Source organism: Penicillium daleae, assembly GCF_028827525.1.
Source record: "Penicillium daleae strain IBT 16125 chromosome Unknown utg000006l_segment0_segment0, whole genome shotgun sequence".
Taxonomy (NCBI): domain Eukaryota; kingdom Fungi; phylum Ascomycota; class Eurotiomycetes; order Eurotiales; family Aspergillaceae; genus Penicillium; species Penicillium daleae.
In genome coordinates, this window is record NW_026623154.1 from 2,563,751 (window position 1) to 2,583,649 (window position 19,899).

A 19,899-nucleotide genomic window follows, 5' to 3' on the forward strand; every position below is an offset into this window, starting at 1 on the left:
AAATTATCTTACCATTATCGACTCTTGCAAACCACTAGGATGACTCCCAAGTATACCCGAGTCTGTTAGTTCCGTCCGATGATGTCGCGTTCTTCCCGGCGGGTCCAAGCTTCCTCGCCGCTTTTGCCCGGCAAAAAAGTCGGAGCGCCCGAAGTCACGCTCCGTTCTTCCATCAATTCATCTCTATCCAGTTTAAACATCGTCTTTCAGCCTTTCCACTTCTATCCAATTCACAACCGCCAAAATGGTCAAGCTTACCGAGGTCGAGGATGAGCACTTCACGGAGAAGCCTATTCCCAGCAAGCACGATGCTTTGCTGGTGTCCGATGACGAGGAGGATTACACCGACACCGGTAAGTGTTGGACGAAATCCCATTTCTTCGGCCCTTTCAGCCGTCCCGAGTGCGCATTTTGTATCGCACTGGGACTCTTGCATCAGTCTATATTCGAAAACATCCAATTCGAGTCGACATACCCCAAACCAGTTCCCCTGCACCCGACCGGCCCAGAACCACGTCTCCGCAAAGACATTCCAGGAATTCTACGCCTGAATACCATCATAACCAATCCATCGAATAAAATCTGACATATATTTTTTATCAAAATAGATTCCGAGATCTCCAACGAGGAGGAGGAGGACCTCGACCTTGAGGAGGAGTCCCTCTACGAGCGTATCTCCGCCCTGAAAGACATCATTCCCCCCGGCGCGCGCCGCACCGTCAGCAACTCCGTCTCCACCCTCACATCCATCACCAAGTCTAGCCTGTCTTTCAGCGGCAAGGCCCTCTGGATCATCAGCACTAGTGCTTTCCTGATCGGTGTCCCATGGGCTCTGGCCTACGCCGAGGAGGAGCAGTACATCCAGATGGAGCGGGAGCAGGGCATGATTAAGGGCGCTAACGAGGTATGATTCGTATTTCCCTTGGGTAGTACTTTTGGCTTGAGCGATGGATTATGGCGTGTGTCTGAACTTTGGGCCACGTCGTGCGCCGGCGTTACTTTTTGCCTCAGGTCGGTGTGGAAAACTCTTGTTGCAAGGTTTCCATCCGACCAGGCACTGTTCCGCTATTCCAGGCGTGAAGAACTATCGGAGAATGAGAATTTGCTGACCACGTTCTCACCCACCAGATGCTCACGCCCGGCCTTGAGGCCGAGCAGCAGGGTGCCCAGCCCACTCTGTAAAATAATTTCGCCCCGGGAAACGAGACAAACTAGCGACAGAACCGAATGATTTGATGGCCGATCATATAATTGATAGAAGGTCGACATGACAGGCAACAAGATGGCGGATGGAGTTCAGGCTTTGATGCGAGAATCCACAAACTCCCTCAACCTGCACCAGCGTCCTTCAACCCGATGTGGTTGAGCGATCCGCTGCAGGGCCGTTGCTGATGAAGTCATTCGGTTCTCGACCGGTTCTTCTCTTTTCTTTTCCTCGCTTCTTGATATGTCTTTTTCTCCTCCAGAAAGTTTGGCTCCGGCAGCTTATGCATGCATGTATTTGTACAATCACAATCATCTTCCTTTTTCCTCTCTCTGTCCTCTACATACGTTTTGTTCTTTCTCCTTTTCTTCTCTTCGTGATTTGTATGCCGAGATGATGCAATTTGGATGTTCGATTGGACCAAATTTCGTGCTTTGTGGAGTAAGTTACTCGGACAGCATACGAGGTACATGACTGCCCAGTTGCCCTTTAATCTGAAAACCAGAAAGCCAGATAATAAAGCTAATGAAGGCGCCACGCAACGGACAACTTCAATTACATAAGGCTATCGCTACGTATCTGAAAGACACTATGGATAGTAAAATATAAGACCTGGGTATCATGATGCAACGCTAAGACTAAGGCTTCATCAGCCGAGGATAGATATAATCCTCGCGAAAAACGAGATCTCTTCACCCCATGTTCTGCAAGAGCTCCATGGTAGACTATAAAAAAAATAAAATATGTTAGCATGATGCAGACAAAAATGATCTGGCAACGCCAAAAAGACTTACTGTCTTCTCACGAGCAGTCTTAAGGTGGATATGGAAGTCTCGATAGAGCCTCTCAATCTCACCATCTGCCTCCATCTTTTTACATGCATCAATCGCGTTTCGTGTTTTGCGCTTCTGGCTGAGGTTTTCGCGTCGTAGAACCTCGGAATCTTCCATGTGGCCCATGCGCCGGAGGTAATCAACCACCCACTCATTGAGTTGGTATCGCCAGTGAGTAAGGAGATGGGCCATATAGGCATTCGCCTTGCAGGTTCTGTACCCGTGTTAGTTTGACAAGGGAGCAGCATGCGGATGCGGCTTCAACGTACTTTCCCAGATAAAAGCGCGTGTTTTCGTCGGGAAGGATGTTCCCATCACGGTCGCGCTCTACATCCGACTCATCTTCGCTGGCTTCCTTGCTATCCTCATCACTGGAGTCGGATTTATCGGAGGACTCGTCTTCGCTGCTGTTATCCGTGAGAGGTTCCAGAGTCTCTTCGGAATAGGCCTTTCCGTAAAACTTCAAATCCGAAGATGCGGGATGCCCAGCTCGATTGCATGCATCGCAAGAGTGCATAAACGAGGTCGGGAACCCCGTAATCTCGAGATGCGGTCTCGCTAGAAGGACCTGGCGGAACTTGGGCGTCCAGACCGAGGAGATGAGCGAGGATCCGGCGCGTGCTTTAACCTCGTCTGATAGCTTTTGGAATGCCATTTGGTACATGGCATCATCACGGGGGAAGGCTGGATCTATGCGGTTGTGGACCATCCATGAGACGACATCGCGGAAGTACTCCTTCGGCTGCTTGTATGCATGTCGTGTGAATTCGAATGGGATCTCCTCCGTGGGAACTCCGAGTTCATTATCTTCCAACACGAAGTCATCTTCGTATCGGTCCAGGTCCTCGTTAGCGTCGATCGCCGATTCGACCTCACTGTCATCATCACGGATCTGTCGCGATCGCGCGTTGAAGAATTGCTGCGTGGGACTGGACCACGGCAGTTCCTCTTCCGACTCTTCGTCAGACCCTTCTTCTTCCGACTCCTTCTCGCTTTCCTCTTTCAGTCCCGCACGTCGGCGACGGAGAGTCTCCAGAAGTTTCAGTTTCTTATCTCTTGCCGACTCATATACCCGGCCGCGCGTGCGGGTTTTCTTGACAACTGAAGTATGTTAGTTGGACCAGACTATGTTCGCTTATTGAGCGGGGACGTTGACTATACCAGAGTCCTGAAGGTCCCTCACATCATCTTCCAGCTCCTGTTGATCCTGATCCGTACTGGAGTAAGGTGTTCGAGGAGTCTCCATAGGCGAGGCCCGGCGCCGCCTCTTGACGGGTGAAGAAACCACGGGCTCGGAATCATCCGAGTCGCTCAATATAACCGAAGAGCGATCAGCCTTGCGCTTTAGTCTGCGACGCGGTTGGACAATGTCTCCTTCATCAGAAGAAGATTCGATATTTATGACGTTTTCAGGCGAACCGGACGGCAGTCGTGGTGATTGGGATTGGGATTGGGTAGGTTTAAACGGATTCATAGCCGCGAATTCGACATTGGCGGCCCGTCGCGGTCGTACTGTAGATCCTGTAACGACGATCTCGTCATCTGAAGATTCTTCAAGCTCCTGCTGTACCGGTAGTACTTTTGCAAATGTTAGCATGTGCCGTGGCAGATGAATCTAGAAGCTCACCTTCTTTCTCTTGTTCCCTCAGCTTGCTCTTCTTTTTCTCCTTCCTCTCCGTCTTGTCCCTTTTATTCTTCGCCTTTTCTTTCTTTTCCTTTTTTCGTTTGCTTTCTTTCACTGGCGAAGTATTCTGGCGGGATGTGGTCGTAGTTGAAGAGGTCGCATCTACCGGCGTAGATGCTGGTTTGGTTTGAGGGGACATGTCGGGTCGCACAGTGGGTAAGCTAGGATGGGCGTAGGAGAGTCTGGCGAAACGATCATTTTCATCTTCGTTTGCATTGCTGGCGGGGGCGGTTGGCGCAAAAGCAAGCCGCGTCTGCTTCTTATTTGATTTGCGGGGCATTGCGATGACGTCCTCAGGAGAAGCGAACGGCTCTGGAAACAGCGATGAGGCTTAGTTCGTTACAGGTGTCTGTTTGTATATCATGGTCAAGTTTTGAATAGCAAGCTTGATGAAAATGTCAGTGTGAAAGGAGGGATTTGATTATCTCCCAAGTCAGTCAGATCCGCTGGACCTTTTTTCTTTGAGTCGCGCGGGACCGCGTGGGAGGCGCGCGAGAGCACGTGACTGATAGTGGCCTGAGAGGTTCAAGTTGATTTGATCAGTTTGGGATCAGCTCTGGTTTTTGGACCTGAAGGGAGATAAAGAGGGAAAGTAGAAGGGAAGAGAAATCTCTAAGTGGAGTAGAAGATAATTAATGGCAAGATCGTGAGAATATGTTCTCGATGAGTTCTAAATGAGAAAACCTATGGAGTACGTGGGTGGAGATCTTCAGTGTAATCCATTTGGTAAGATCTCTATTGTTTAAAAGGAAGGATCGTCAGGTACTATCAATGCTGGGGAATAGTAGTAGTTCATCAATTCCTCTTACTCCTTCAAGGTCTTGCTCTAAGCCAGGGCCCATGGAGAATTACGTGCATGAAAAGCGGTCTTACAATCCCGACCTCTGCCCTGCTTTGCAATTTGCTTTTCGGCGTCAAGCTTTTCTAGGAATCTGAGTCAGAGCAGACGATGAGTGAGCACAGGAAGGTCTTTGATATAGCGCGCCAAGTCTTTATTTAACCGGGCTGTTCGATGAAGTGCTTATCCAAGGTGTTACACATGCTCGAGTTGCTCGGGAAGAGTCGCCTGGGTTTCGATCGTCCCCAAGGTAGAATAATGACTCGGTTGAGAACCTGACTTTGTAAACAAGAGGCTCACGAGCAACAGCGAGGAGAAGAGAGACATCAACCGTTGAGGCGTTGGTGGACTGCGTAACACGCTCACCTGATCTGATCTGCCAGAAATCTGGAGATTTCAATTTCCTCCACCCCCACATCTTTCTACTTCCTCCACTCTTTGCCTCTCGATCACCCATCAATTAAGGACTCCCGCTTCACTTCACCCGATCTGCCTTTCTCCACAACTCTCTTTAGCCGGTCATTTCTGGTGCAAAACTGGTGCTGGACTGTTTCTTCCATCCCCCGCGATTGGTGGAGTCGACTTTCTCCCAGCCTCCGGATGAGCTCGCTAGTGATTCGTGGAAATGCAAAGGACACCAGGCCCCACGGGACAAAATATCCTCAAACCCCAGATCACGGCTACCCCAGGTCCGCTCCATGCGTTCCAGCCCTCGACAGTCCAATAGGCTGTCCATACCGTGCATACTGCTCTTTGCCATGTGTGGAAGTCTCGAAATACCCCACCACTCAGCGATCCGCAACGTGACAGGGCTACCGTTATCAAAATGCACGGCGTGCTTAGCGTCGTCTGGAGGCGTCCAACGCGGGCATGGGCTGATTGGTGCGGTGACTCTGTTTTTTTGGCTAGGGCGCTGAGGAGGAGAGCTCTTTGCCCCAGAATCATTGCGTACCGGAGAGTTATATATCTGGGGCAGACTCCGCTCATTCTCTCTTCCCCCGGAAAATACTTGTGGGTTGTTGATCGTTTCTCCTCGCCCGAACGACTCCCTCCCCCAAGACCCTTCCCATTGAGCGGAGTCCTTGGTTGTCCTATCACCCGTCCAACTACTAGGCACAGTCACCTGGTGTCCAGCGTCGACAACGCTGTTTTCTAAACATCCCCCGGCCTGTATAGTGGATTGAGCTTATTCTACGTTCGTCAAAATGACTGTTCGGGTTAGCTCTAAGAGAGCCTACAACTGGTATGTCAAATCCACTCAGATCTTAACATTCGGAATCATCCTCTGAGAACCATTCTTCAGGTTCGTTTCTTTGGTCGCAGCAGCCTGCATGGTGTTGTACGGGTACGATGCGTCCGTATTCAACTCCGTTCAGGGCTCCAAGAATTGGGTGGCTTGGTTCGATAACCCTAATGCCAACCTGATCGGATCCATTAATACCGCCTATACTGTTGGTGCTATCTTTGGAGGTTTCTTCTGCGGTGGTCCCATTGCCGACTACCTCGGCCGCAAGGTCGGAATGGCGACGGGTTGTGTCCTGGTTATCATTGCCACGTTCTTGCAGGCCTTCGCCCCTTATCACAGCCTGGCGTGCTTCATCGCTGGTCGTGTCCTCATTGGTATTGGTCAGGGTATTGCCTTGAGTAAGTCGAGACTAATTGATCATGTCCATGCCTGCGAAGTGGATGCTGACTCGGACATCGAACAGCGGCCGGTCCTATTTACATCGGCGAACTGGCTCCTCCTGAGATCCGTGGACAGATCATGACCTTCTGGCAGATGTTCTACTCGGTTGGATCTTTCATCTGCTTCTGGATCAACTACGGATGCACCAAGCACAAGGCCAGCCTGGGTGAGTGGGATTGGAAGCTGGTTGTCATCTTCCAGCTTTTGGTTCCCATTCTGATCCTCGTGACCCTCCCAACCATCCCTGGTAGCCCTCGTTGGTAAGTCACTATTTCAGACAGCACGTTGCGAATACTACTGACAGTGCCAAGGTTTATCAAGCATGGTAACAACATTGAGAAGGCCCGTGCCGCCCTTCGACGAGTGCGTGATACTGAAGAGGAGGTTGAGGACGAGATTTTGCAAATCCGCGAGGCCATCGAGTACGAGAAGGAAGCTATCTCCGGCAACTACAGTGCCCTTTGGAAGGATAAGTCTCTCCGCAAGCGCATGTACCTGGCCTTGATCCTCAATGCTGGTCAGCAAATTACTGGCCAGGGCTCGCTCAACTCCTACTCGACCAAGATCTACTCCAAGATTTTCACTAGCAGCAGCCAGATTGCTCTTATCAATGCCCTCAACGCTACCTGTGGTATCCTCTTCACCCTGAATGCCATGTGGATTGTCGATCGCTTTGGACGAAAGGTTCTTCTGATTGCCGGTGGCATTGGTATGGGAATTTGCATGATCATCGTTTCTGCCGTCGAAACAGAGACACCGACCGGGGCGAACGGGGCTAAATCCGAACCTGTCGGTATCGCGATTGTGTTCTTGCTATTCCTATTCATCTTCTTCTGTGAGTACCTTATCCCTCATAGCCTCTAGAACACAAACCTAACAATCTCACAGACAAGCCATCTTGGGGTGCAACCGTCTGGATCTGGACGTCCGAGATTTTCTCCATGAACGTTCGCGCCCAAGCCGTCGGTATGGCCTCGCAGACCCAGAACGTCGCCAACACCATCTTCCAGCAGTTCTTCCCCATCTTCCTTGACCACGATGGGTTCTACGCCTTCTACTTCTTTGCGGGTATCAACTTCCTGCTGTCTGTCTTTGTCTTCTTCTTCATCCCTGAGACTAAGAAGGTCACCCTCGAGGAGATTGATACTCTCTTCGGTGGTGCCAACCACGTCGCACAGGGCGAGGAGGTTCTTGCTCACCAGAAGGCTGTGGCTGTTGAGGCTCATCACGAAGTGAATGAGAAGCCTGGATCGGTTACTGTTGAGAATGTTGAGCGCAAGTAATGGACATGTACGACCATATGGAGAGTGGCTGGACGCCGCTTTATTTCTTGTTTGAAAATTATGATTGGAGATGATTTATTGCTGGGCTTATATAGGGGATTGCCAGTTTTAATACATGCGCTGAGCGCGATTTGAGATAGTGTTTTTATCTGATTCTACCTTATTCACGACTTCTTATTGGGCGGCATGCACCTAGACCCCTCTTCATCATGGGTTCTAGTGGGTTCCTGTCTTTTGAGTGGTCGTTTTAGCGTCTCCTTCCAAGCCCTTTTCGTTGGCCTCGTTCATTCTTCTTCAAATCGATCTAGTTATTCTAGTCTCCTCCCGAGGCCGACGTGTATACAGGTTCGTATAGCAAGGCAGACCTATTGTTATTTCTATTTGTGCACCTAGATGACCCGCTGACCATTGTTTCCAACTGTTACAGTCTTCGGGTGCAACCTTTATCCGATCCTCCAGTGAGACTGATCAACATTTGTCTCCCCGAAGATAATATTAGCCTCGAGCTAATTGGCATCATATTTCAGATATCATCAAACCTACAACTTTTCGACAGATTTCTACAGTCCGAAATCACTCCGTGCCTTGAATATTCACAATGCCGGGGAACGAGGAAGTTCTGTCACTCGATCTAGAGGACAATGACTTTCTGTATCCAATTCGAAAAGGATCTCGGATTTGTACGTCTCAGTGCTACACGAGAACATAATTCCCTCTGGGGAACAAACAGATGGCTTCCTCATTCTCTCAGATCTGAAAAACGCCCCAAGGTGGAATGAAGCTTGGACAACTCTTACCGTTCGGATGGGCCCAGAGGGTGTAATTGAAACCATCGTTGACGAATTTGTGCCACACTCCTTCGACACCACGGTTATTGGTGGCCAAGATGCAACATTCGTTAATATCCTAGAGCTCATACCTTGCTCTCAGATTAGCGATCGTGTCTCCCGAGTGGTGCTGGATGATAAATCATGCGTTTTGAAAATCGTCCGGTTTCAATCTGAGGTTCCAGCCTTACAACAGGAAGTTGTAACGTACGCAATTTTGGCATCCCGTAGCTTTTCCCTAGCCCCTCAAGCGCTTGGATACGTTTATGAAGAAACGAGGGATCGAACAGTGGGTTTCTTGATGGAGGACGTCTTGGGAAGAACGCCCGGCGAAGAAGATCTTGATGAATGCCGGAAACCATTCGACTTCTCTATGAATGCGGGGTCCTTCAGGGTGACCTCAACAGGTACAACTTTCTTATGACAGATCAGGGGGCGATCATCTTTGACTTTGAAGTCGCGACTGTCAAGGAAGTCGTGGGCTCGAAGGCATCAAATAGCGACAAGCCCGGTGGAGAAGTTCCAGGATAATTCGGGGATTGGAAAAAAAAATAAGATATTCGGTAATTGCAGTCTGAGTAGGAATCTAGAATTGAGGCTGAACAACGGTCTGGTGAGTCCTATACGGGCGGGTCCAGGTTGAGAAGTACTGTCTCTACAAGTGAGATCGAGCATGAACACGATTGCTCGTTGAAATGTTGAAATTTTGTCTCAAACTTGACATGAAAAATGAGACTTATGGATTGAAATTTATGATAAACTACAGAATTATCGTGCCATGCAGTGTGATATAGTTCGGTAGTGGAAAATCCATCGAAGCTAGGCCGGCGGAACTTCGCAAGCCTGTTCTTCTTTATATCCATTATTGTGAAATATATTTAGCCTCTCCATTCTTGCTTATCAATCACAATGTATGGATGTGCATGAGCTCGTCGTGGGTGGGGCCTATGTCGCAAAAGACAGCAAATGATGACATTTGAATCGATCAACACTCCACCGAAGTCGAATATGGCGCGAGTAACAAGGTTGATAACGTGAGTGGTAGGACTATGTAACGCTACATATTTAAGTGTCGTATCTTCTGAACATCATCTTACCCCTCTTCAACAATCATCCAAAGTCATCATGTCTGCTACTGTGACCATCACTCAACCCGTCCAGCCTGACATTCAATATCATCCTGACTATGTGAAATATCAAGCTCGAACACGCCTTCGTAAAGAGACGGAGTCACTGCAAACTAGTCTACCTGCAGGATTTCCTCAGAAGTTAACGTCTCCACTCGTCTGGGAGGGGAAGGACATTGAAAACAGGAGTGACTGGATCTACAAGCTGAGCGATGAACAACTGGATGAGATCGATGCAGGACTGAAGAGCTTCAAAGGTAAGAGCCTGGATGTCGGTCTAAAGTAAGCACACAATCCTCATCGTCAGTCATGCAGCTCTGAATAAACCCTTGGGATACATTAACGAGTCAACATTCCCACTGCCAACTCTCCGCCCAGTCTTGAGGGATCTCTCGAAAGAAATCCATCATGGCCGAGGCTTCTTTGTACTCCGTGGACTGCGAATCGATGATTACTCCCGAGAGGATAACATTATCATCTATACCGGCGTATCTTCTCATATCGGAAATATTCGCGGTCGCCAACAGGACACTCGACTGCAGAATGGAAAGTCCCCGGTGATCTCGCATATTAAAGACATCACAAACACTGTGGAAGCAGAAAAGATCGGAGCACCTTCCAATACGGCTGATAAGCAGGTCTTCCATACCGATGCTGGAGATATCATCTCTCTTCTCTGCCTGAGCCCCTCGGCCGAAGGGGGCGAGAGCTACCTTTCAAGCAGCTGGAATGTGTACAATATTCTCGCCAGAGAAAGACCTGATTTGATCCATACCCTTTCTCAGGACTGGCCGATTGATGGGTATGCACAGTGATGGAGGTCCAACCTGGGAATATATTCAGAGCTAATTAACCGTCCAGGTTTGGTAACCCGGACAAGCCATACACTCTTCGTCCTCTCCTATACCACCAGCCGGCGACCGAAACCAGCCCGGAGCGTGTGCTCATTCAATACGCCCGTCGATACTTTACCGGATTCCTCGCCCAGCCTCGATCCACCAATATACCTCCCATCAGCGAAGCCCAGGCCGAAGCTCTAGACACATTGCACTTCCTGGCGGAAAAGCATCGCGCGTCTTTGGGGTTCCAGAAAGGTGATGTCCAATACGTCAATAACCTAAGCATTTTCCACGCGCGGAATGGGTTTCACGATCAACCCGGCAAAGAGTTCGTTTCTCTTTCCGTCACTCTTTATCGGATAGTGCTAACTATACTAGACGTCATCTGCTTCGCCTGTGGCTTCGAGACCCGGAGAATGCATGGCTCACGCCTGAACCGCTCCAGGACCGTTGGGATACGGTTTATAAAGATGTGACTGAGGAGGAACAGGTATTCCCGCTGGCACCCGCGCTGCGAAAGAATATTGGCTCTTAGAATATTAGCAATCCGTGTTGCCCGTCATCTTCGAGCTTGCAATTTGATCTGAACTACCAATACAACTGATTACATTCTTCTGGCAACATGTCCAAGTATTATCAACAATATAGATATCAAGCAGCTCCGCCCACTTGAACGGGAAACTGTAGATCTCTGGGGAAGCGGGGTAACCGGGGCCGGGGGAATGCCGAGTCTCTTGGACGGTTGGACCCCCACCAGTGAACGGCTATTTCCCGGCCTCGAGAGAGACTGAGACGATGAGACAGATGGATTTTATCTTCATTAACTGTGTTAGCCCCACGGCCTAGCCCTGGATGGCGGAATGGGGTTCCGCCTCAACATAATCATTGCAGATTAGGTACGGATCCCCTCGGTCTGTTCAACTGGTTTAACGGTCAGTGTCCTCCCAGTTCCATTCTCATCAACCTTGCATCAGTCCTGTGGCATTTGAACCATGCCACATTCAACTTTCGTGCATATGATTTCATGCTCATTCACCTACAACTAAACAATGGAGAGCAAATACATACTCTTACCAGCCAAGCCTCGAGTTTCCTTGGCGTCTTGGTTAGCGGAATCAAGGGGGTCTTGGATGTATCCAGCGGAATGCAGGCTATCAGCAACGTGCGGGGGAAAGGGGATCACCGCGGCCCAACACTCCCTGTCAGCTTGCTCGCAGAGACTGGAAGTTCCAGCGTGTGCAGATCGTATTTAAATCGCAGCTTGCCACTTTTCCTGCCTTGCTCCGCACAGTTATTGTCAGCAATTGGGCCAGGCTTCATTACATTTCCCCTAGGGACCCCAACAGTCCCTATTGAGTAGCCTGTAAGCAGAAACTAGGACATCTATACGACTAAGAACCCATTTCCGTGTCTTCAATCTCTTTGGTCCAAATGGAGGGACTTGAAAAAGCAGGCGATCACAAAACGATCGAACATGTCAAGTCAGATACTCTCGCCGAAATCGATCGCTCCGCCGAGAAGCGTCTCCTCTGGAAGCTCGATATCCATGTCGTTCCTATCCTTATGTTCCTCTTTCTCCTCGCTTTCCTCGACCGAATCAATATCGGCAATGCTCGACTGCAGGGTCTCGAGAAGGACTTGAACATGAAGAATCATGACTATAACCTTGCGTTGTTCATTTTCTTTATCCCGTATATTCTCCTCGAGGTTCCGAGTAACTTGTTGTTGAAGAAGATTGCGCCGTCGTGGTGGATTAGCGGGATTATGTTTGTATGGGGTATGTTTTGTCTGGGTGACTGTGCATGATATATGCTGATACAAATCTCTTGGATGACAGGTATCATTACCATCTGCCAGGGACTCACTCAGAGTTTTCGAGGACTGGTTGCGTGTCGGTTCCTGCTGGGGGTTTTCGAAGCTGGATTTATGCCGGGTAATTGTTTAATCAAAGGAAACCTCTATTTCAATCATACTGACGCCCCTCAGGATGCATCTATATCATTGCGATGTACTATAAGCGCCATGAGCTGCAGTGGCGCTTGAATGTGTTCTTCAGTGCCAGCATTCTAGCTGGCGCAGTTAGCGGAGTATGTTAGCAACCTCTTCGGGGACGCAGGGACTGAATGCTAACTAAATACTGAACGACAGTTCCTGGCTTACGCCATTGCGAAGATGGACGGAGTCGCAGGATATAGCGGATGGCGCTGGATCTTCATCATTGAAGGCCTTGTCACTGTGGTCACTGCCGTCATCTCCAAATTCCTCATTGTGGACTGGCCCGAGAAATCACGTTTCTTGACCGATCAAGAGCGTGCACTGCTGCTTACTCGGCTCGAGGGAGATCGAGGAGAAGCCCGTATGGACCGACTAGATCGTGCAGCCAGGGGACGAGTTGTCCGCGATATCAAGATCTACCTTGGGTTAGTGCATCCTCGGAATTTTCATCGCGAGAATCACTGCTAACCTACGTAGTCCGCTGATGTATTTCGGCATTGTAAACACTGGATATGCCACTTCTTTCTTCACTCCGACCATCCTGAAGCAATTAGGCTGGACTTCGATGCGCGCTCAGGTCATGAGTATTCCCATCTATCTCGTGGCAACCGTCATTGCCCTGGTCACTGCCTTCGTCAGCGATCGACTCCGCCACCGGTTTGCCTTTACGATATGCGGATGTCTCATTGCAACAGTCGGCTACGCGATCCTCATCTGTCAGCAATCAGTCCCCGTCGGAGCCCGGTACTTCGCCCTGTATGCGATTACTGGAGGCGGCTACATGACACAGCCAATCTTAATGGGCTGGCTCAGTAACAACATGGCTGGTCACTATAAACAATCGATTGCCTCGGCGATGCAGATCGGTTTCGGAAATTGTGGTGGCTTGGTGGCTAGTAACATCTTCTTTGACTCGGAGGCCCCGACGTATCACACCGGGTTTGGCGTGAGTCTGGGGATGGTTTGGATCTGTGGATTTGCCTGTACATTCTTCTTTGCTTGGCTTGTGCGAGAGAATCGTCTGAGAGATGCCGGGAAGAGAAATCACCGGTATGAGTGGTCTCAGGAGGAGCTGAGCAATCTGGGCGATGATCATCCGAGTTTCAGATTCACGTACTAGCTGTGGCAGGAGGGAGAGTATGATAGTCAAGTTAGTTTGAATTAATGAGATCAGTGATTGCCCGATTTGGGATTGTTTGACATTTCTCTTGGGGGGGGGGGGGTTACGCTCCAGCTTGTTTACCTGACGCGGTTCTTGTCTCTCATCTCATCTCTCCAAACTTCGTCCTCTTTCCACCTCCCCACAACCACAACATCATCTCATCATCACCATCCTACTTCATACCATCCTATCTTCTTCTATCTTTCATCTCGTCACTAGCTGGACATATGACTCGCCTCGATCCTCAAAGGCTTCATCTCTTGTGAGACGTATCTATTACGAGGTGAAGGGCTCGGTTGACAGGCCGATATTGACACGCTTTTAACAGATCCGCACATTAACGAGCTGCTGGTAGCTTCATGCCTACATCAACTCCGGTCTCATCATTTTCCCACATGAGGTCAGCAAGTAAGATCACTGTGGGGAAGGATCTCTCTCAGACGTCTCCTCTGCAGCGCGCTCTGAGATAATCTACCACGGGCACCTAGTCTCAAGTCTGCTCCGCCCATTTCACCAGCCGAGCTTAATACGATCACTTCGATGGTCAACGCAACTTTAATGACATGCATGTGCTCTTCTCATCATTTGGAAAATTGACGCTCTTTTGGATGCAACTCACGATCTACGACGCTGACCCCATCCAAATCGAGCGGTGTGGAGGCACAAGCCGCTGGTAATTAGCTCAGGGTGAAGAAGCACCGAGCAAGCGGTGTGGAGGCACAAGCCGCAGGGCAGGAGTCCAGGGTGTCCAGGGTGTAGAAGCGCCGAACAAACTTGGGAGACTAAGTGGCGGGGAAGCGCCAACCTGTCAAACGATGAAGAGCCGCAAGAAAATCCCCAACGAGGCAGTTGAATACGAGAATGCTTATCGATGAGCCACTCACATGTCCTAGTCGGAATCAATCCTGGCCAACAAGGTTGAACCTCGTGTGCCTCTGCACTACTTATGGATGCACTTGGGCATCAGAACCCGATGAGCGTGCATACACCAATCAAATCCCAGTGGGATGAAATACGCCTCGGACAAGTATTCCGAATGTCGTCTTGCTTCACAAATAGCAAATTTGTGGCGCTGTGATCTGCTGCATTTCACTGCGGGATTAATCGGCGAGTGCATTAATCTGTGGCAAATCAATCGCTGAGGGCGCTCGTCTATCTGAACATCTTTTCCAAGCGGGGCCTTCAAGGCGTTTCGGATCCACTGTCAGATGCGCCAGCCGCTCAACACACGACGCGGGGCCCCATTATTCGTACAGCACTTGTCGCTGACCGACAGACTGAACAGGCATCATGGAGATCGTATCAAACCAAGCCTTCCACAGCCAGGTACCATCCTGGTCTTACAGGTCTTACCGCTGCGATCATCGTCTTGGCCTGAATACTGATTCCTCCATCCATATATGGGGAAGCATGGATCCCCAGGCTCCATCCAATCACAGCAGTTACTGGATCGGCATCGCTCTTCCGAGATGACGTAACTGACAGCAATCAACGCAGAGGGGACACAATCATTGACTGTCAAAGGTTACTTCATACAGGATGAGGGGAAATCCGACGCAAAATGGGCCCACGGGCTTGCCCAGGCAAAACTCTAGAACATGTGGTACACGCCAACCCTCGAATCCGCCTTGAGAAGTGCCAGCCAGGTCCGGTGCCCTATCGCATAGCGCGGTCCGGCATGTGTGTGCCGTGAGAGGGCCTCGAGAACCCACTTACTACACCTTAAACTACTGGATTCGAATGCCACAGTCCAATCAGCCTGCGACCCGCGCGCGTGCCCGCGGAGATATTTTCAGCACTGACCCTCCCCCCCCCACCATCTGCCCTCATCTACCCCATCTACTTAACTGACCATCTCCCCCAGTCCGTCTCCTGTTGTGCTCAAAAGGATCAAGGACTTCCCTATCAGTTCATCCTATTACATATTGGACAACCTCCATCACCATGGCCAGCCCTCGCTCCTCACGCAACAAACACTCTCGTTCCCTTGCCTCTGAAGTCCCGTGGCGAAACGACAATCCATTCGGACCACCCCAAGTCACTCGCTCGTTTCCCAACGGCGGGATTCGACGTCTGCGCAACACTCTCTCCAAGCTCTCCCCCTCCGCCTTTGCCGAGAAAGAGCTCCTCCGCAAAAAGAATCAATATAAAATTCCCCTCACGCATCGGAATGTGGATAACTTCGTGACGGAGCAAGAATGCAACGAGGCCTGCCGACCCAATCAGCGAACTCCAGAAATCCAGGTCGTCGAATGGCTCCAACATGTTTCTTGATCGAGCCATTTGCAGGAAACTCCAACTCGGCTGTTGGTCCGAGTAGAGTTCGACTAGGCTTTTTCTCGACTCTTCGAGATGCGTGAGCCCGCACGCCCGCTTCCTGTCCGCCAAGTCCACCACCCAGACGCAAACTTTGTGTCTGTGCAGGACGCCCCGAGGGATAGTTCAGATACAGTGGTCCAATGAAGGCATCATGGATGTGCCAGTATTCCATGGCTCCCTTTCAAATGAAGGGTATCATCGTCTCGTATCCCCCTTGGCTTGGCAACGCCTTGGCAGTCATGTCATGGCGCAAGGTGCATTGGAAAACAGTTATGCATGCCGAGACGGCCTGCTGCCGTCGGTATTGCGGCGCCGCATACAAACGCCAAGGCATGAGCAGGGATCTTGGCAATCATAAGGTAACCCAAGACCACCCGCGCCTCTTTGGTCTGATTCTAATTGATCAGTGGAGTAGACCGACGACACAGGGATTGTTTCCTGGGCTCAATCGCTTCTGGCATTGAGTGTTGTCTCATTGCGATCATCATCAGATATAGAAATAATAATTAATAATTAATAATTCAAATTTACCCTTGATTTCTAGCTTCCTCGTACATTACGTACAAAGCATGGACATTTCATCCTTCCAAAGTTTGATCGATAGCAGGCTATCCTACTTCTGAGTCGGCCTACCAACTACCACTCGCGGAAAAACAAGGATGTGTTCGAGAAGACTCATAAAAAGTGAACTACTTGATTATTGGCATCGCAGCATGCAGCAGAGAATGATGGAAAGTAGGTGGGTACCGATGCCAAGTGTCTCGTCTGGCTTCGCATCGCTTTATTGTCGTCGATGCCAAAGAGTGGCGGCTGATAGCGAATAGGTCAATCGCCTATTGCATGACAGTCTCATCTTCCGTATTTGAACTTGATCTAAGTAGCTATGTCACGGTCGCTCAAGGTTATAGCTCTATCATCTTGTTCACGTTCGGGGTACAGTTGCAGTTCAAAAGTCTAAAACTACAGACTATGAAAAAAGACCGGCTTACTACGCTTCGACTAGAGGGTTTTCAAAAGAACCCTTTGTCTTTTGAAACGTCTTTCTAGATAGCCCAGGTATTATTTCTTTCTTGATTTTCCTTTCCAAGTATGGCTGATGAGATGGACGTGAACTTTCCATGGATACTCCGTCTGCCAGTCTGCCCCGCCGCGGGGAAGACTTAACCCAGTTGGGCAGAAGGTATCTACCATCAATATCAGCCCTGTCAAACATCACATCTCGCTCTATCCTTACCACGCATGATAAATCTGCGTCAGAGGGGGCTCTGTGTTCACCATGCGAGAGAAGAAAGTCGCCATCATCGGTCAGAACCCGACCTACACCTCCGCTAATCTTGAACGATCCCGCTAATATGTCTTCCACATCTAGGAGCCGGGCCCTCAGGACTTGTCACTGCAAAGACGCTGCTACATAACTGGCCCCGGGGTACATACTCACCGACCATATTTGACGCCCGCCATGAAGTCGGAGGCCTATGGCCCAACCAATCGCCCGAGGGAAGCGCCCGACAACCCACAGGTTCACCAGGGACGCTAGACCCCTGCATGAGGACTAATCTTAGTCGGTTTACGGTGGCATTCTCTGATTTATCGTGGGAATCTGCTTTGGGCCGGTTGGATGTTCCGATGTTTCCACAAGCGAGACAGGTTGGACAATATCTGGCTGCCTATACCAACCGGTATATCCCGGCGGATGTGCTAAGGCTGGGATATCGGGTTGTTAGAACGGAACGTTTGGTAGGGGCGGATGCCTCTCGTAGGTGGAGAGTCTCTTGGATTAGAGGGAGGTTAGTGCTATACTCATGAATTATTGGAAGGATTTTGCTCAGGACTGACATTGTTCGATTAGTACCCAGAAGGACAGCCAAGAAACAACTCAACAAACCAACAAGATTGAGTCCGAAGATTTTGACCTGCTTGTTGTTGCGTCCGGCTACTTTTCTCGTCCGTATGTTCCAGCGCTTCCGGGACTAGAGCATTTCACGGGTCAAGTCATCCATAGCTCAGCACTGGAAAAAGGCCGCAGTTCTCCCACTGCGAATAAAGAGACTACACCACGAGGACACACTGTCGTGATAGGCGGGAGTATGTCAGGAGTCGAAGCCGCATCTGCGCTCGCCCTGCGGGAATCTTCATTGCGCCTTTCGACGGATCCTGCTTCTGATAGCGCGCAAAGCGACCACAAGGTTTACCACATACATTCCCGGCCGTTCTGGACTTTACCCACCTATCTCCCTTATGAGACCTCCGAGCTTACCGTCTCTTTCTTGCCGCTGGATTTGGTAATGTATGACCTGAGTCGCCGGCCACCAGGCCCGATAGAGTACGGCATAGGCCCTCTGTCGGAAAAGCAGATTGCGAAAACAAACGGTTACTTCAGATCCCTACTTGGCGCCGAGCACGAAAGATACGGACACTCGCAGAAACAATTTCCCTCGGCGAAAGCAAATTCTCAGCCAGAATGGGTAGCAATAGGAAATGAATACCCAGAATTTGTCCGAGCTGGAGTGATACAACCCATAATGGGCCGAGTCAGTTCGATACATTCGCAGTCTGATACTGGAATTGCCTCGATTGAGATCGAGACCGATGAAGGTTACCGCGTTCTGGAGGATGTGACCTCGATCGTGATGGCTACGGGATTCACGCCATTTGATTCACTATCTTTCTTGCCCGAAGACGTCCTATCTACCTTGGAGTACACCACTTCCGATCCATTTTTACCACTCATCCTTGATAAAGGCGGCACGCTACGCTCAGAAATCCCAGACCTGGGATTTGTCGGATTCTACCGCGGTCCCTACTGGGGCGTCATGGAAATGCAAGCGAGATTCCTGGGCAAAGTATGGGCCGTAGAGCACCCTTATGCCATTCAGGCGGAAAGCCATACCAAGGATCAGAGAGAAAATCTTCGAATTCTAAGACAACCCGATGCGGAGGTTCACCGTGCACAGTTTCCAATGGGTGACTACGTGGGATTAATGGAGACGTTTGCCAAGGATCTGAATATCGAGCGGATAGCTTTTTCTGACGATGAGAGTCCGGCTGGGCCGGTTGTACCTGCTCGGTATACACATGAAAAGGACCATGGCGAGGTACGGTGTTCGTTGGATAGCTTGCAAATTATCTCACATCAAGAACACCCCATGTCCCGAGCGGTGGCATCGCTAGCCGTATTTAGGGCTTTGCATGGGAAGTGGACCTTCGCTCGATTTTCGGAGACTGGACAACGAACAAAGTCGGGCACGGTGGCGTTCATTCCGAGATATCCATCAGATCCGAGATATGACCGGGAATATGTCATGGAGACGCGCCGAGATGCACCACCCGCAGGAAACCAAGCCGCGTCAGTTGGGAGGACGGTTTTTGGCCTGTCGGGAGGAAGTACCGGCGAGTTCAATACTCGAATTGAAGTACACGATGTCACCATAGATGGAGACAAAGAGGCGCATCAATCGGCCTATTTGTTACATCTTACACCGTTCTATCGCAAGCAAGAGATGGGGGGATATGTGATCTATGCCAGGGGGCTTCCAGCAAACCCGACTGAGAGACTAAATGCGCTTGAGGTGAAATATACCTTTCATTTCCAGGGGGTCTCGATCATCCAGTGGGAGTGTGATGGACCAGAAGACAATGATGACATGAAGGAAAGAATCAACGCCGAGAGTCGACCTAGACTGCGCCGACGAACTGTTTACAAGAGATAGAGAGCCAGACTACAACCAATAGAGGATGAGACATTGGAAATATGCCAATTCTTAGACATTGCTTGGCAAATTCTCCCAAAAGGGAAACTGATAGCTAAACTATACATTGAGATATAGAACTATGACTATGATAGTACTAAGGCTTCGATTCCAGGATGTCGGGTCATGGCCAAACTCCATCTGGAAGGTCGGTTTTCACAATTTTCAATCTAGAACTTTAACTTCAACTGAGAACCTCGGCCTAGAAACTGACAATAACATTATGATCAGATCTCTAATCATGAACCTCGGTCTAAAGGCTGATCAATGCTTAGATAACTATCATCCTCGCAGTTCATTCCCCCCTTCATACTCAGACTTCTCCCCGGGCCCTTTCAAACAATTGAACGGT

At 49.8% G+C, this 19,899-nt stretch overlaps 9 protein-coding genes across 9 annotated transcripts; 7 read left to right on the forward strand and 2 right to left on the reverse strand.

The window, feature by feature from the left end:
- Positions 1–244: 244 nt before the first annotated feature.
- Positions 245–1,182, forward strand: N7458_006618 (mitochondrial import receptor subunit TOM22; the record flags this gene model as incomplete). The annotated part of the gene is made up of 3 exons (XM_056910000.1): positions 245–353; positions 609–904; positions 1,129–1,182. 3 exons carry the CDS (start codon positions 245–247, stop codon positions 1,180–1,182), a joined length of 459 nt encoding a protein of 152 aa, XP_056765704.1.
- Positions 1,183–1,950: 768 nt separating this feature from the next.
- Positions 1,951–4,001, reverse strand: N7458_006619 (uncharacterized protein; the record flags this gene model as incomplete). Its single annotated transcript, XM_056910001.1, has 4 exons — positions 1,951–2,251; positions 2,307–3,138; positions 3,199–3,615; positions 3,665–4,001. The coding sequence occupies 4 exons, from the start codon at positions 3,999–4,001 to the stop codon at positions 1,951–1,953; spliced, it is 1,887 nt and encodes a 628-aa protein (XP_056765705.1).
- A 1,069-nt stretch (positions 4,002–5,070) lies between these two features.
- N7458_006620 (uncharacterized protein) lies at positions 5,071–5,319 on the reverse strand (the record flags this gene model as incomplete). The annotated part of the gene is made up of 1 exon (XM_056910002.1): positions 5,071–5,319. The coding sequence occupies one exon, from the start codon at positions 5,317–5,319 to the stop codon at positions 5,071–5,073; it is 249 nt and encodes an 82-aa protein (XP_056765706.1).
- A 445-nt stretch (positions 5,320–5,764) lies between these two features.
- Positions 5,765–7,529, forward strand: N7458_006621 (putative MFS sugar transporter; the record flags this gene model as incomplete). Its single annotated transcript, XM_056910003.1, has 5 exons — positions 5,765–5,802; positions 5,863–6,203; positions 6,269–6,506; positions 6,558–7,081; positions 7,135–7,529. 5 exons carry the CDS (start codon positions 5,765–5,767, stop codon positions 7,527–7,529), a joined length of 1,536 nt encoding a protein of 511 aa, XP_056765707.1.
- Positions 7,530–8,127: 598 nt separating this feature from the next.
- On the forward strand, positions 8,128–8,887 carry N7458_006622 (uncharacterized protein; the record flags this gene model as incomplete). The annotated part of the gene is made up of 3 exons (XM_056910004.1): positions 8,128–8,209; positions 8,260–8,763; positions 8,814–8,887. 3 exons carry the CDS (start codon positions 8,128–8,130, stop codon positions 8,885–8,887), a joined length of 660 nt encoding a protein of 219 aa, XP_056765708.1.
- A 594-nt stretch (positions 8,888–9,481) lies between these two features.
- On the forward strand, positions 9,482–10,857 carry N7458_006623 (TauD/TfdA family dioxygenase; the record flags this gene model as incomplete). The annotated part of the gene is made up of 4 exons (XM_056910005.1): positions 9,482–9,740; positions 9,799–10,285; positions 10,345–10,650; positions 10,701–10,857. The coding sequence occupies 4 exons, from the start codon at positions 9,482–9,484 to the stop codon at positions 10,855–10,857; spliced, it is 1,209 nt and encodes a 402-aa protein (XP_056765709.1).
- Positions 10,858–11,753: 896 nt separating this feature from the next.
- N7458_006624 (uncharacterized protein) lies at positions 11,754–13,437 on the forward strand (the record flags this gene model as incomplete). Its single annotated transcript, XM_056910006.1, has 5 exons — positions 11,754–12,099; positions 12,160–12,255; positions 12,309–12,409; positions 12,471–12,742; positions 12,795–13,437. 5 exons carry the CDS (start codon positions 11,754–11,756, stop codon positions 13,435–13,437), a joined length of 1,458 nt encoding a protein of 485 aa, XP_056765710.1.
- A 1,986-nt stretch (positions 13,438–15,423) lies between these two features.
- On the forward strand, positions 15,424–15,753 carry N7458_006625 (uncharacterized protein; the record flags this gene model as incomplete). The annotated part of the gene is made up of 1 exon (XM_056910007.1): positions 15,424–15,753. The coding sequence occupies one exon, from the start codon at positions 15,424–15,426 to the stop codon at positions 15,751–15,753; it is 330 nt and encodes a 109-aa protein (XP_056765711.1).
- Positions 15,754–17,074: 1,321 nt separating this feature from the next.
- N7458_006626 (uncharacterized protein) lies at positions 17,075–19,508 on the forward strand (the record flags this gene model as incomplete). Its single annotated transcript, XM_056910008.1, has 3 exons — positions 17,075–17,102; positions 17,168–17,585; positions 17,648–19,508. The coding sequence occupies 3 exons, from the start codon at positions 17,075–17,077 to the stop codon at positions 19,506–19,508; spliced, it is 2,307 nt and encodes a 768-aa protein (XP_056765712.1).
- Positions 19,509–19,899: the final 391 nt, after the last annotated feature.